Source organism: Mustela putorius, unplaced genomic scaffold (assembly GCF_011764305.1).
Source record: "Mustela putorius furo isolate JIRA1106 unplaced genomic scaffold, ASM1176430v1.1 tig00003850_pilon_pilon_pilon, whole genome shotgun sequence".
NCBI classification, from domain to species: Eukaryota; Metazoa; Chordata; class Mammalia; order Carnivora; family Mustelidae; genus Mustela; species Mustela putorius.
The window spans coordinates 18,502,142-18,515,103 of NW_025422002.1; the positions used below are offsets into that span (position 1 = coordinate 18,502,142).

General features: G+C 44.8%; 1 protein-coding gene across 3 annotated transcripts in view; it reads left to right on the forward strand.

The window, feature by feature from the left end:
• The window catches only part of ALDH1L1 (aldehyde dehydrogenase 1 family member L1), a 126,927-nt gene that overhangs the window by 41,822 nt on the left and 72,143 nt on the right, over positions 1-12,962 (forward strand). For 2 of the 3 annotated variants that reach the window (XM_004781502.3, XM_045063410.1), the window contains exons 7-9: positions 773-910; positions 2,968-3,093; positions 6,573-6,664. In XM_004781502.3, the coding sequence (XP_004781559.1) occupies positions 773-910; positions 2,968-3,093; positions 6,573-6,664 (356 nt within the window). The remainder of the gene's footprint in view (positions 1-772; positions 911-2,967; positions 3,094-6,572; positions 6,665-12,962) is intronic. The other variant, XM_013050491.2, reaches the window with a different exon arrangement.

Below are 12,962 nucleotides of genomic sequence, written 5' to 3' on the forward strand. Positions count from 1 at the left end.
CTGAAGGATAAAGGTCCAGCGCAGCTTAAGGCCTCCAGGGTCCTATAGCAACTCTAAGCTCAAGCTGTATTGCTTGTAAAATATTCTGACTCCCACCATGGGATCAAAGGGATCCCAAGTCCAGCTCCGACTTTGACTTGGCCCCAGTGGGGAAGGGCAGCCTGCTTAGTTAGGCCAGGGATTCAGCAGCAGGCATTCTTCACATGCTGAAGATAGTGAGCTCTAGGGCTCACAGGCTCTCGAGAGGCGTTGAGAGGTATTGTCATGATTGTAAGCCGGAACCTTTGTCTGTTCCCCACAGGACAGTCCTGTCCTCCACAAAGCCTCGGACTATCCAAACCCCTGACTGCTGCCCAGCAGCCCAGCCTTTTTCCAGGAGTCTGTCTCCTGCCCTCATCACCACAAGATTCTTTGCAAAGTGACCAGAGCTTGGTGGCATCCCCAGGGCACTCTGTGATGCCTTGAGCAGATTTCTCCTGATGCCTGTCCACCTGAGGACTGAGGCCAAGGGATAATATATAGGGACTAAGGGGCATCCAGGGCTTGAGAGCTCCCTGAGGCCTCCAAGCCTCCTCCAGATCTTGTTAGTGCCCCTAGAGGGAGAATCCTTGGGGTTGCACGTCTTGTCATGTGGCTGCCCTGGCCCCCTCCTTTCTCTCCCTGGCCCCACCCAGCCCCTCTTCATCCCCTTAACCCCACTCAGACTAGCCTGGGTTGCCAGCAATGGGAACCTCTTTCATCCACCATCTTCTGGTTTTCCTGTCCTCCACAGAAGCTGACTTTCTTCAACTCAACACTAAACACTACAGGTTTGGTGCCTGAGGGAGAAAATTTGCCCATCCCAGGAGCCCATCGGCCGGGGATAGTTACCAAAGCGGGACTCCTCCTTTTTGGGAATGATGACAGAATGGTAATGGTGCTGCTTTCAGTCACATGTCTGTACTGTAGGCTCCCGGGGCTCAGGTCTGGCAGTTAAACCCCAGGCTGCTCTAGAGAAAATGGGAAAATGAGACTGCAGACTCCAGGAGTCTGCAAGAAAACACAATGCTTGTACTTCCCTGTCCTGGGAAGTCTGGCCCCTTCCTTGTTTTTCCTGACCAGGCTCCTCAGCCAGAGGGTACTGGAGCCCTATGAGGGTATTGGAATCGGAGAGGCCCTGTCCCGGGGGCCCTGAACTTGGAGCCTCCTTTTAGTTCAGCAGAATATCCAGGTACCATTGGGTGTGGTCACTCTGTGCCTCAGTTTCCTTCTTTCTGAACAGGGACATCACAGGGAAGAACCCTTGGAGCCATACTGGGCACACTACATATCCAGACTCATGTTAGCAGACTCTGCAACTCTGAGTAATAGCTAATATTGATGGAGTGCCTTCTGTGTGCTGGGGCGCTATTTTAAAACAATTTATATCAATTAAATTTTATTTTCCCAACAACTGTATGAGATAGGCATTATACTCATTTAACAGAAGAGAAAACTGAAACAAAGAGGTTTAAATAACCCTCCTAACATCACCAAGTGAGTTTGTGGCAGAGCTGGGATTCAAGCCCTAAAATTCTGGCTCCAAAGCCTACCTCTTGGCCTCTAATAGTTATTCTCTTCAGTGGTTGGGTAGGTCTGGACCTTGATATACTGGAAACAGAGAAGGGTTACAGGCGGGGGTCTCCAAGCATTTTGGGGATTTCAACAAACCCTGTGGATGTTGAACCATTGGCTGCCTTGGTGTGTAGGCAGCTTTGCCCGGGATTAGTGTGAGCCACTCTGGGTACCTACCCTACTGTGCCCTGCCATTGGAGGGCCTGAGGCTGCCCTCAGTGTCTGCGATTTATGGTGATGGGGTGTTTTAAGTATTCTTGCTTGATACATGCAGTTGAAAGGTGCTATCCATCTTGGGTCAAGTTCCCTGGAAGCAGCATCTGAGACAGGAGTTCTTGTGTACCTGGTTTATTGATGGAAAATCCCACATAACCTAGGGCTAGGCTGGGACATCGGACAATGCTAAGCATAGATACAAGGGTTCTGGAGTCTTCCAGCCTTTATTTCATCCCAAGCTCTGCAGTGTGAATTGCATCTGCTGCATGCTCACATCACTAAGTGCTCAGTTTCTGCTGCCCCTGGGGAAGGGGATTGGCAGTAAGGCATAGCCCCTGGTCTTTTGTGTGTGGCTGTGTTTATCTAGCAACAGCCATGGAGGAGGAAGGTGCAGATGTAGGCTGCTAATGGCACACTCATGCAGCAGCTAGAGGATGGGGACACCATCCAAGAGGAGCTCTGGATGGGGGGTACCAATTGCACCTTCCTTGATGTCCACAGGGACAGCAAAGCAAAGGAAGCAGCCTTGGAAGAGACCCTTGGTTGAAGCATCTTTCAGAAACTTCTAGCTGGGTCTGGCTGGGCTTTAGCTCACTGAAAGCTCCAGAATATCTCCAAAAGGCAAAAGGGTGGAGATCAGGCAGGGAACTTGGCTCCAGTTATGTCAGGATGTATATAGAGTCTGCCATTCCTATAAACCACTCTTGTCAAACACAAATGTCCTTGTCTGCTCCTCTTCCCACCTCTAGACCCCAGGGGACATCTGATGACCTCCACCAGATGTTTCCCTGGGGTTTCTGGGAGCTGGTCTATTAGGTGATTAGTTGTTTTTTTGGTTGACTTTCAAAGTCGTGCTTGAATTATTTTTGTCTAATAAGTAGAAATTTTTATTGAAATGATAAAATCATTAAACTTAAAAAGAAGTGAGAGCTTGGTTGGGGTAGGTGACCAGGAGAAGTGAGCTCTACCATTCCCTCCGTGTCCATAGAATAGCCAGCATGCCCACTCTGAATGTCTCTCTTCCTCATTAATCTTGTGCCTTTCTCATGGTGAGGGTTAGAGAAGTGTGTGGGGTGCCCAACACAGTACTGCATATGGAACTGCTCTTCACCCTGAGAGGAGGCCAACCTTGGGTGCTGTGAAGCCTTCTTTTTGCAGCTGCTGGTGAAGAACATCCAGCTAGAGGATGGCAAGATGATCCCAGCCTCCCACTTCTTCAACGGAGCAGACAGCAGTGCCCTTGAGCTGACCGAGGAAGAGCTGGTCATAGCAGAGGCTGTGAGGGTAAGAGATCCCTTCAGGGATTTTTGTCTGGTTGTGCAGGTTGTGCACTGCACATGTGTTTTTTTGACTCATACTCCCTGGAGTTGGGTGTGCACACCCTTTGTGGATATATGTGCTGACCCCAGGCACATTGTTGGTTCTGTCCTGTCTTGAAGCTTTCTGATGTCCCCTTGCTCTCTTCCTTTGTCACTGGGGCACTGGGATTTGGCTGGCTGGGTCTGACTTTTCTAACACTCCTTGTCAGTGGTGGACAAATGAAGCAATAAGCCCCTGGAATAGATGACAAAGGCAGGTTCCAAGTCCATAGCCCTTTGACAAGAATGTGTGCAGTGTAACCTTCCAGAAAAGCTCCCTGAGGGGGAGTATCTTGTACTGTGACCAGCATGGGCATCATAGTCAGGCAGACCTGTACTCTAATCCAGCTGCCTTTCATGATGCCAGAAAGCACTTCCCTCTCCGAGACTCAGTCCCTTCCACTACAAGTCGAATCAGAGGTCACTTCCCAGAGTTGTTCCTGGTCCCTCCTGCTCCCCCCACTCATTTCCCTCTCCTTGGGAGGCAGGGTATTGACGGCATTTAGTCTTATTAAATGGAAGGCATTAGATGAATTTCCACTCATTCACTCATTCAGTCATGTACTCAGTGACTTGTTTAAGAAATACATGAGCTCCTATCAAATGCCAGGTGCTAAATCAGACACCAGGTATATGACAATAAGCAGTGTCCCTGTTGTCAGGAAGTGTCCTTTTTCATGGGGAAGAGAACCAATGAACACCCATACATGAATAAGATAATTTCAGACAAAGAGAAGTGCCAGGAGCAAAATAATAGGGTGATGGAGACAAGATCCTTGGTGGGGGGAGGGGAAGGATGACTTTAGAAGAAATAATCGAGGCAGGCCCCCCTGGGCAGGAGGAGAAGAGGTGTGCCCTGAGAGCTGAGTGGAGAGAGTTTGGGGGAAAGGAAGGCTGTGGTGAGTGAAGGTGGGTCAGTTGGCAGCCACAATGGTGACTGTGGGTGTTAATGACAAGTGCAGGGGACAGGACCCAGCAAGGGAGGGACATTAAGAGCTGGTGCTGCTCCAGAGGCCACTGAGCATCTTGGTAGTGGTAGAAAGCTAAACATTCTGAATGTCTGTAAAGAAAGAAAAAGAAAGAAAGGAAGAGAAAGAGAGAAAGAAAGAAAGAAAGAAAGAAAGGAAGGAAGGAAGGAAGGGAGAAAAAAGAAGGGAAAAAAGAAGCCTATTCACTCAAAAATATTCTTAGGACCACTGCTCTGGCCCCAGCCCTGTGCATGCTGGGGATTCTGGGGCCAGCTGGACAAACTGGCCTGCAGCTTCGAGTTGAGTGGCACTTGGGGTGAGCTAAGGTTGTGTTAAACCTGAGTCAAAAACTGCTGCAATTGTGTCCTTCATCTGTGCACTAGGAAGAATAAACCCCATGCCTGTGGGTGTTGTGAGTGGTCGAGGAGAGAACACAGATGGAGAGGGTCCATTCAGTCAGCACCTATGAGGACCTCAACAAATGTTGACAAGGGGCCTAGTGGTTGTCAGGAGAAGCACATACTTGCACAGTGTGCACCCATGTCATGTTCTAGACACTTCAGGAATGGTAGTGTGTTTAATTACTGTAACAACTCCATGAAGTAGGTGCTATTATTACCTTCATTTCCCAGCTGAGGAGCCTGAGACCCGAGGCGGGGTCACAGCAGATGAGGGCTGGCCTGGGCTTGGAGCCCAGCTGGTGGGGCTGGAGTCCTGGCTTCCACTGCTGTGTGGCTTGCCACATGGCCTCTGTCATCCTTAGCATTGATATCATGACACCTGTTGGTCACAGTTGGGCTAGCCCTTTCACAATGCCTGGTCTGGAGGTAACTGGGGTGGAGGGGAGATGGCCGGGAACGAGAGGCCAGTGTGGCGTGGCTGTGGCCCTGTGTGGCCACCAGGATGGTGTTGATGAAAAGAGCTCATCCTTGCAGCTGCAGCAGGTGTCAGTTGTGTTCAGCAGACCTCACCAAATGCACACTGTGGGCTGGGGCAGGCCTTTGGCAAAAAGCCCAACCTCACACCCTCCTGAACCAAGCCTGTGCAGAGCACTGCCAATGGCACAAATGCCACATTTGCTGAGCTCCTTCTGTACACCAAATGCTCTGTCTGCCTCAGGCAAGACATCCCCCACAGCCGTTGTCAGCTCCTTGCACAGATGAGGAAATAGGCACTGAAAGGCTATCTGCATCTCCATGGCTTGTCAGGAGCCAAGCTGGGGTCTGAGTGAGGCAATGTGGCTTTGGGGTGCGCTGCCTCTCAGAGCTTCCACATGCATCTGATAAGGGCCAGTGCATTTTGTAGGTACCATAGGGTGGTATGCCCACATACCATCAGGTGACCCACGGACCCAGGCCACTTGAGGCTGAAGAGGGCCTTTGCCAGCACAGCAGTCAGTGAAGATTTCAGGGAAGAAGTGACACAATAGTTGGCCTTAGAGGCTTCCCAGGATTTAAACATGAGCTGGGGTTCAGAGAAGGGCATCACTGGTAGGCAAAGGCTCGGATGGAGGCCTTAGGGCAGGCAGTAATCAAGTGGGGATAGGGAGTGGCTCAGCATGGGTGCTGATGGTCACAATGAGCATGGGAAGGGCAAATCACAACACCTTTCCAAGAATGAAAGAGAAAGCCAAGGAGAGGTTGGGTTAAGGGTGCTGGTCCTAATTGGACCTACCCACTTCCATCTGGGTCAGTGATCAGCCAGGCCTGAAATTTAGACAGAGGGTGAGGCATCTTCTCCTGTCCTGAGAAGCCCAACTGGGAACCCAGCCAGAGAACAGCTATCCCAGCCTGACCTACTGGATGGTTTTCTTAGAATTCTGGATGGTGTTACCCACTGGCACTGCCCTTTCCATGCTCATCCATGGGGCTGGCTGGTGGGTGCTGCAGCCCTCTGCAGGTCCCGGGCCAGAGGAACATAGAACCAGCTAGCCTATTAGTGATGACAAGACCCAGCCCTCCTGAGCCCCATCAGTGTGCCTCATTTTTATCCTCAAAACCAACCCCATACTTTGCTTTCCCTTCCACACTGCAACATACCCAAACACCAATGTCACTCTGGGGACCTCACTAGGGTGACAGCATCCAGGGGAGGCTGGGCTTGAAGTGGGCTTGAGAGTAGCTGGTCCACAGCCATATCCTGAGCTCTGCATGTCTGGTCTTCCTGCTGCCCATGAACTGGTACGGGTATCCCAGAGAGGTTGGGATCAAGGTGAGATGCTCAAGAGGACAGTAGTTTAGCTCCTTGGGCTTCTACTTCCCCAAGGAGGCAGTTGCTCCATTACCGTCAGGCTCCTGAGAGCAGCAGCACTTTGGAATGGACAGAGAGCCCAGCCTGGCAATAGGTAGTCCGAATGCATATCAGGGTCTGCTCTCACCTGGAAGGTGCCTGCTCTCAGGTCCCCTGGGAGCCCTTTCTCATTGCACCTGTTTTTTAGAGTGCCTGGAAACGGATTCTCCCCAATGTCCTGGAGGTGGAAGACTCCACTGATTTCTTCAAGTCAGGGGCTGCATCAGTCGACGTTGTGAGGTAAGGCCAGGAGTGGAGGGGTGCGTTCCCAGGTGTCTGTGGTTGTGTCACAAACCACACTAAAACTGAGTGGCAGGGAACAACCACCATTTGTTATGTCTGTGGATCAGGGATCCAGAAAGGACCCATATGTATAGGCCTTGAGGGATCACCTTGAATGGTGGTGGGTCGGTGAATTGGCAGGATCTGGAAGAGCGAGGCAGGGGTATCCTCCTCCAAGGTGGCTTTTCACTGCCATGCCTGGCCATTGGGCCTGGAGGGCTGGCACCTGCTGAGGTGGCACCACCGACTAGGGACCTGTGTGTTGCAGCCTCAGAGTGGCTGCTTTGGGAGTTGGTGTCATTGTAGGTGGTGGCTTGTGGCTCTGAGTGCACTGATGCCAGCAAACAAGGCAGATGCAGACCAGGCCTGAATGGTCACATGTCATCACTGCCACTGACCTGATTGTTCTCGGTGGTCACAAGCTGCCCAGATTTGATGGCAAGAGCTGGAGCACTGAGACCCAGCCCTCAATGGGAGGAAGGTCAAACAATGTGCAGCCCCACCTTAAAACTGCCACAAGCTCCAATATTCACAGTGAAAGCCAAAGTGTTGGGGAAAGGGAATGGGCAGTTAGGGGTCACCATAGACTAGGTTACCCATTCTTCAACTTCATATGGACCATCTTGTTTTCCATTTAACAGTGGTAAGTTCTAATTTGTATAAAGGGAAGGATTTGGGATATAGTAGAACTTCTTTTCTTCAAGCAACTGTAACTTAGTTTAGTCTGGTTTAGACAAAAAAGAACAATAGTCAAAAGTACCATTATAGTTTCTTTAGGCATGGCTGATCACCTCAAAGACTCAAATTAAGTCCTTAGCATTGTCACTGCCTGTTGCTTCATTTTGGGGTAGGATTTCTCTTCATAGTGACAAGATGGCTGCACAGTAGCTCTGTTCTAGTTTCTTGTGTTATCAGCATTTCCAGTTAAAAGGTGGTAGGTCTCTGGAAGTTTCCACACAAGTCCTAGACTTGAATTTGACTGATTCTGATGGAGTCATGTGCCCCAGTAAGAAACAGTTGCTGGCCAGGAGGAGGCATGCTCTGACTGGCCAGGGCTGGGTCATGTGTCCTCCTCTGGAGCCAAGGACTGAGAGGACTACATTCAACCCACATCTCTAGAAAGAGAGGAGAAATTTGTTCTCTTGGAAAGTGTCAGTGCTGGGGGAAAGTGGGTGTTGTGAAGGCAGAACCAAAGATGTGTACCACACATGTGGAGAGGTTTCTTATGCTTCAGGAAGGTGCAAAGGAAATTCTGTGGAGCTCGCTTAAGTAGAGAAAAATTCATGTGTGAAATTAAGGAAGTATGTGCTCTTGATAGGGTGTGCAGAAGACTGTTAGAGAAACACTCAGCTGAGCTCCGTATTTGGGTTCCTTCAGTAGATCTGTAGAGTGGACAGTACCAAACAGAGGAGTGCACTGATGAGGAAAAGAGATCCAGGGTGAACTAAGATGTGTGAAATACAGTCCCCCATGAATGCAAAGGAAGACTTACATGTTTCCAAGAACTTTGGGGGTAAAAAAAACCAAGGAGAGGCTTACACTTCTGCTCTGGGGTGAGCTAAGAGTGCAGCTTCTGTCTGACCAAATTAAAAAGTCTACCTGAGACTGAACTGAGTCATCCTGGTAGCAGGCCTCTCTCCTTTATTTTAATGATATTATAATAAAAAGCTTCGTGTAAATAGTAGTTTGAGGAAGAATTCCATGCTATGCACCTGGAGGAGATTCTGGGGAAGATCTTAAAAGGGGTTGGTTCAGAAAAGCAACTATGATCATGAGAATGGGGATATGTATTGTATCAGTTTTTGCTGTGTAACAAAGCACCTCAAACATAGTAGCTGAAAACACCACCATTTTTAAAGCTCACAGTTCTGTGGGTCAGCAGTCTGAACTGGGTTCACTTGATCCAGGCCAGACTGATGTCAGCTGGGGGCTCATTGGTCTAGGATGGATCCTTCAGAGGGCCACTACAGTGCAGACCTGTTCCTATGATGGTGAGAAGATCCTAGGAGGCAGAAGGTCCACATGAGCACATCATATCTACTGCATTTATTGGCCAAAGCAAGTCGTGGGGTTAGCCCAGCTTCAAGGAGGAAGGAAATGGACACCACGTCCTAATGGCAGGTGCTCTAAAGGCTGGGACTACAGAAAAGGTGGAGCATTGTAGCCAGTTTTATAACCTACCACATATATAAAAAGGCCCGAACTGGGCCTGTGTGCTTGGAAGCCTCGGACACTACAGTTCTCTTGTAACTCATTCTGATTTATGTATGTGGTCAGTATGAAGAATAAAATCAATTTTTTAAAAAATAATGCTCAGAAGAAGAATTTAAGACACCTGAGAAAATGATGTCCTGAGGACAAGCCAGAGCTGCCTAGAGCTTTTGAGCTGAGGTGTATTGTAGGATGCAGATAAAACTGATTCATTTTTGTTTTGTGAATACTTAAGAACATAGATCCTTTTGTTTCGATTATGGTAAATACACATATGAGATCTACCTTCTTAACAAATTTTTAAGTGTATATTCCAGTATTGTTAACTGTAAGTACAACGGTGTACAACAGATATCCAGAACGTTTTTTTATTTTTCATGACTGAAATTTTATACCCATTAAAGAGCAACTCCCTATTTCTCTCTCTCTGCCCAGCCCCTGGCAACCATCATTCTACTCTCTACTTCTATGAGTTTGATTCCTTGACATACATTATATGAGTGGAACCATTCAGTATTTGTCCCTCTTTAGCTGGCTTATTTCATAGCATAAAGACTGAATAATATAACACTGTATACTTACACCACCTTTTCCTTATCTATTCATGTGTTGGCAGATCTTTAGATTGTTTCTGCCTTTGGCTCTTTTAAATAACAGATACAGGATTGCGCTTGAGATCCTGATTTAAATTCTTTTGGATAAATACCCCAAAATGGGATTTATAGTAGTTAGGTAGAACTACCTACCATAAGTAGATAGAACTACTTATTATAGTTCTAACTTATATTTGTATAAGTAATCTCTACACCCAGTGTGGGGTTTGAACTCATAAGCCGGAGATCAAGAGTCATATGCTCCTCCACCCGAGTAATCCAGATGTCCTTGGTAGTTCTGTTTTTAATGTTTTCGGCAGTATCAGCACTGCTGTCCATTCCATAGTAGTGGCACCACTTTACGCTCCTACCATCAGTGGACAAGGGTTCAAATTTCTCTTGAGCACTTAAAAAAAGACCATCCTCATACTTGTGGGGTGATATCTCATTGTGGTTTTGACTTTCATGTCGCTAATTATTGGTAATATTGAGGATCTTTTCATATACCTTTTGGTCATTTGTATGTGTCTTTGGGGAAATGTCTATTTAAGTCTTTTGCCCATCTTAAATTGAACTATTTGGGGGGGTTGTGGTTGAATTGTAAGCGTTCCTTACATATTTTGGATATTAACCCCTTACATATATTGTTTGCAAATATTTTCTCCCTTCCTATAGGTTGCCTTATCACTCTATTGATTGTTTCCTTTGTTGAGCAGAAGTTTTTATTTAATGCAGTTCTACTTGTCTGTTTTTGCTTTTGTTGCCATGATTTTGATGTAATATCCAAGAAATCATCACTAAAACCAATTTTATGAAAAATTTCCCTATATTTTCTTCTAGGAGTTTTGTAATTTCAGGTCTTTGATTAGTTTTTAATCCATTTTGAGTTGATTTTTAAATATGGCAAAAGATAAGGGCCCAAATTCAATCTCTTGCATTTAGATATCCAATTTCCCAAACACCAGTTGTTAAAGAAATGATCTTTTCGCATTGTATATTAGCAGCACCCTTACTGAACATCAGTTACTCATCTATGGGAGAGTTTATCTCTGGACTTTCTATTCTGTTCCCTCTATATGTCCATCTTTATATCAGTACCACTTTGCTTTAATTACTATAGCTTTGTAATATATTTTGAAACTAGAAAGTATGATGCCCCAGAAAAATTAGAAAGAGAGCTTTATTCTTCTTTTCAAGATTGTTTTGTTTATTCAGAGTCCTTTGTGGTTCCATATGAATTTCAGAATTGTTTTTGTCCATTTCTATAAAAAATAAGATTGAGATTTCGATAAATATTTCATTGAATCTGTAACTAGGTTTGGGTGGTATGATTATTTTAACAATATTCAAATCCATGACCTTGGGATATCTTTCCATTTATTTGTGTCTTCCCCACTTTCTTTCAGTATTTTGTAGTTTTCAGTATACAGGTGTTTCATCTCCTTGATAGAGTTTTTCCTAAGTATTTTATTATTTTTGATGTTAGTAAGTAGGATTATTTTCTTAATCTCCTTTTTAGATTGCTAATTTTTAGTGTATAGAAATGCAACTGATTCTTGTATGTTTATTTTGTTTTCTGAAACTTTACTGAATTAGTTTATTAGTTCTAACAATATTTTGGTGAAATTTGTAGAGCTTTCTATGTAGAAGAGCATGCCATCTACAGAGGTCATTTTACTTCTTCCGTTCTAATTCTGATGCCTCTTATTCTTTATTTTCTTTCTTCCTCCCATCTAATTGATCTTTCTAGAATTTCCATTACTATGTTGAATGAAAGTGGCTGGAATGGGCATCCTTGTCTTTTTCCCAAGGGAAAGCTTTCAGTCTTTCACTATTATGATGTTAGGTATGGGCTTTCACATCTGGGCTTTAAAATATTAAGGTGTAAGGTAATTTTCTTCTTTTCCCGAGTTTGTTGACTATTTTTATTATGAAAAATGTTGAATCTTGTCAAATGTTTTTCCTGCACCTATTGAGATAATCATGTGATTTTTATATTCCATGCTGTTAATGATACGGTGTCACATTTATTGATTTGTGGGTGTCAAACCATCCTTGCATCCCAGGGATGAATCCCACATGGTCATGGTGTATGATCCTTAATGTGCCATTAAGTTTGGTTTGCCAGTTTTTAAAAATAATTTTTGCATTTATATTTATCAGGGATATTAGCTTGTAATCTTCTTTTCTTGTGTCCTTATCTAGCTTAGGTATCAAAGCAATTTTATCCTCATAAAATGCATTTGAGAATATTCCCTCCTTTTCAGTTTTTTTGGGAGAGTTTGAGAGGCATTGACATTAGTTCTTCCTTAAATGTTTGGTAGAATTCACCAGGGAAACCATCTGGTCCCGGGCTTTTCTTTTCTGGGAAGTTTTTGATTATTGACTCACTCTTCTTACTCATTATTGGCCTGTTCAGATTTTCAATTTCTTTTTAAAAAAGATTTTATTTATTTATTTGGGAGAGAGAGAGGGAGAGAGAGAGAGAATGAGAGAATGAGTGGGAGGAGGGGCAGAGGGAGAAGTAGAGACTCCCTGCAGAGCTGGGAGCCCAACTCAGGACTCGATCCCCAGACCCTGGGATCATGACCTGAGTTGAAGGCAAGCACTTAACCAACTAAGCCACCCAGACACTCCAGACTTTCTACTTCTTCATGATTCAGGGTGTAGATTATGTTTCAAGGAATTTATCCATTTCCTCCAGGTAATACAATTTGTTGCTGTGTACTTGTTCATAGTAGTCTCTTATAATCATTCATGTTTGTGTGGTATCATTTATAATGTCTCCTCTTTCTTTTCTGATGTTATCAGATTCTGTTTTCTTTTTTCCTTAGTTAGCCCATCTAGAAATTTGTCAATTTTGTCTATCTTTTCAAAAATTTAGCTCTAGTTTTGTTGATCATTTCTATTGTCATCTTATTGTTACTGTTGTTTTGGTCTCTATTTTATTTATTTCTGCTCTGATCTTTGTTATTTCCTTTCTCCTGCTAACTTTGAGCTTCATCTATTTTTCTTTTTCTAGTCCCTTCTAGTGTAAAATTTGGTTGTTTATTGGATTATTTTCCCCCTTAATGTTGGCCTTTATCACCAAACTGCTTTTTCTGTGTCCCATAAGATTTAGTGTTTGTGTTTCCATTTTTGCTTGTTTCAAGACATTATTTTATAATAGCTTAAGATTTCCAAAAACCTTGTGAGGACAGTACAGAGCATTCCCATATACTCCACATTAGTCACTTTATTATTAACTTCCTATGTTAGAATGGTACATTTGTCATGATCAGTAATCCAATATTGCTAGATTATTTTTAATTAAAGTTGATCTACTTTATTCAGATTTTCTTAATTTTTGTCTAATGTCCCTTTTCTATCCTACTACCCCATTGGGATACCACATTATATTTAGTCATTAGGTCTCTTCTAAATAGTGATAGTTTCTCAGACTTGCTTTGATT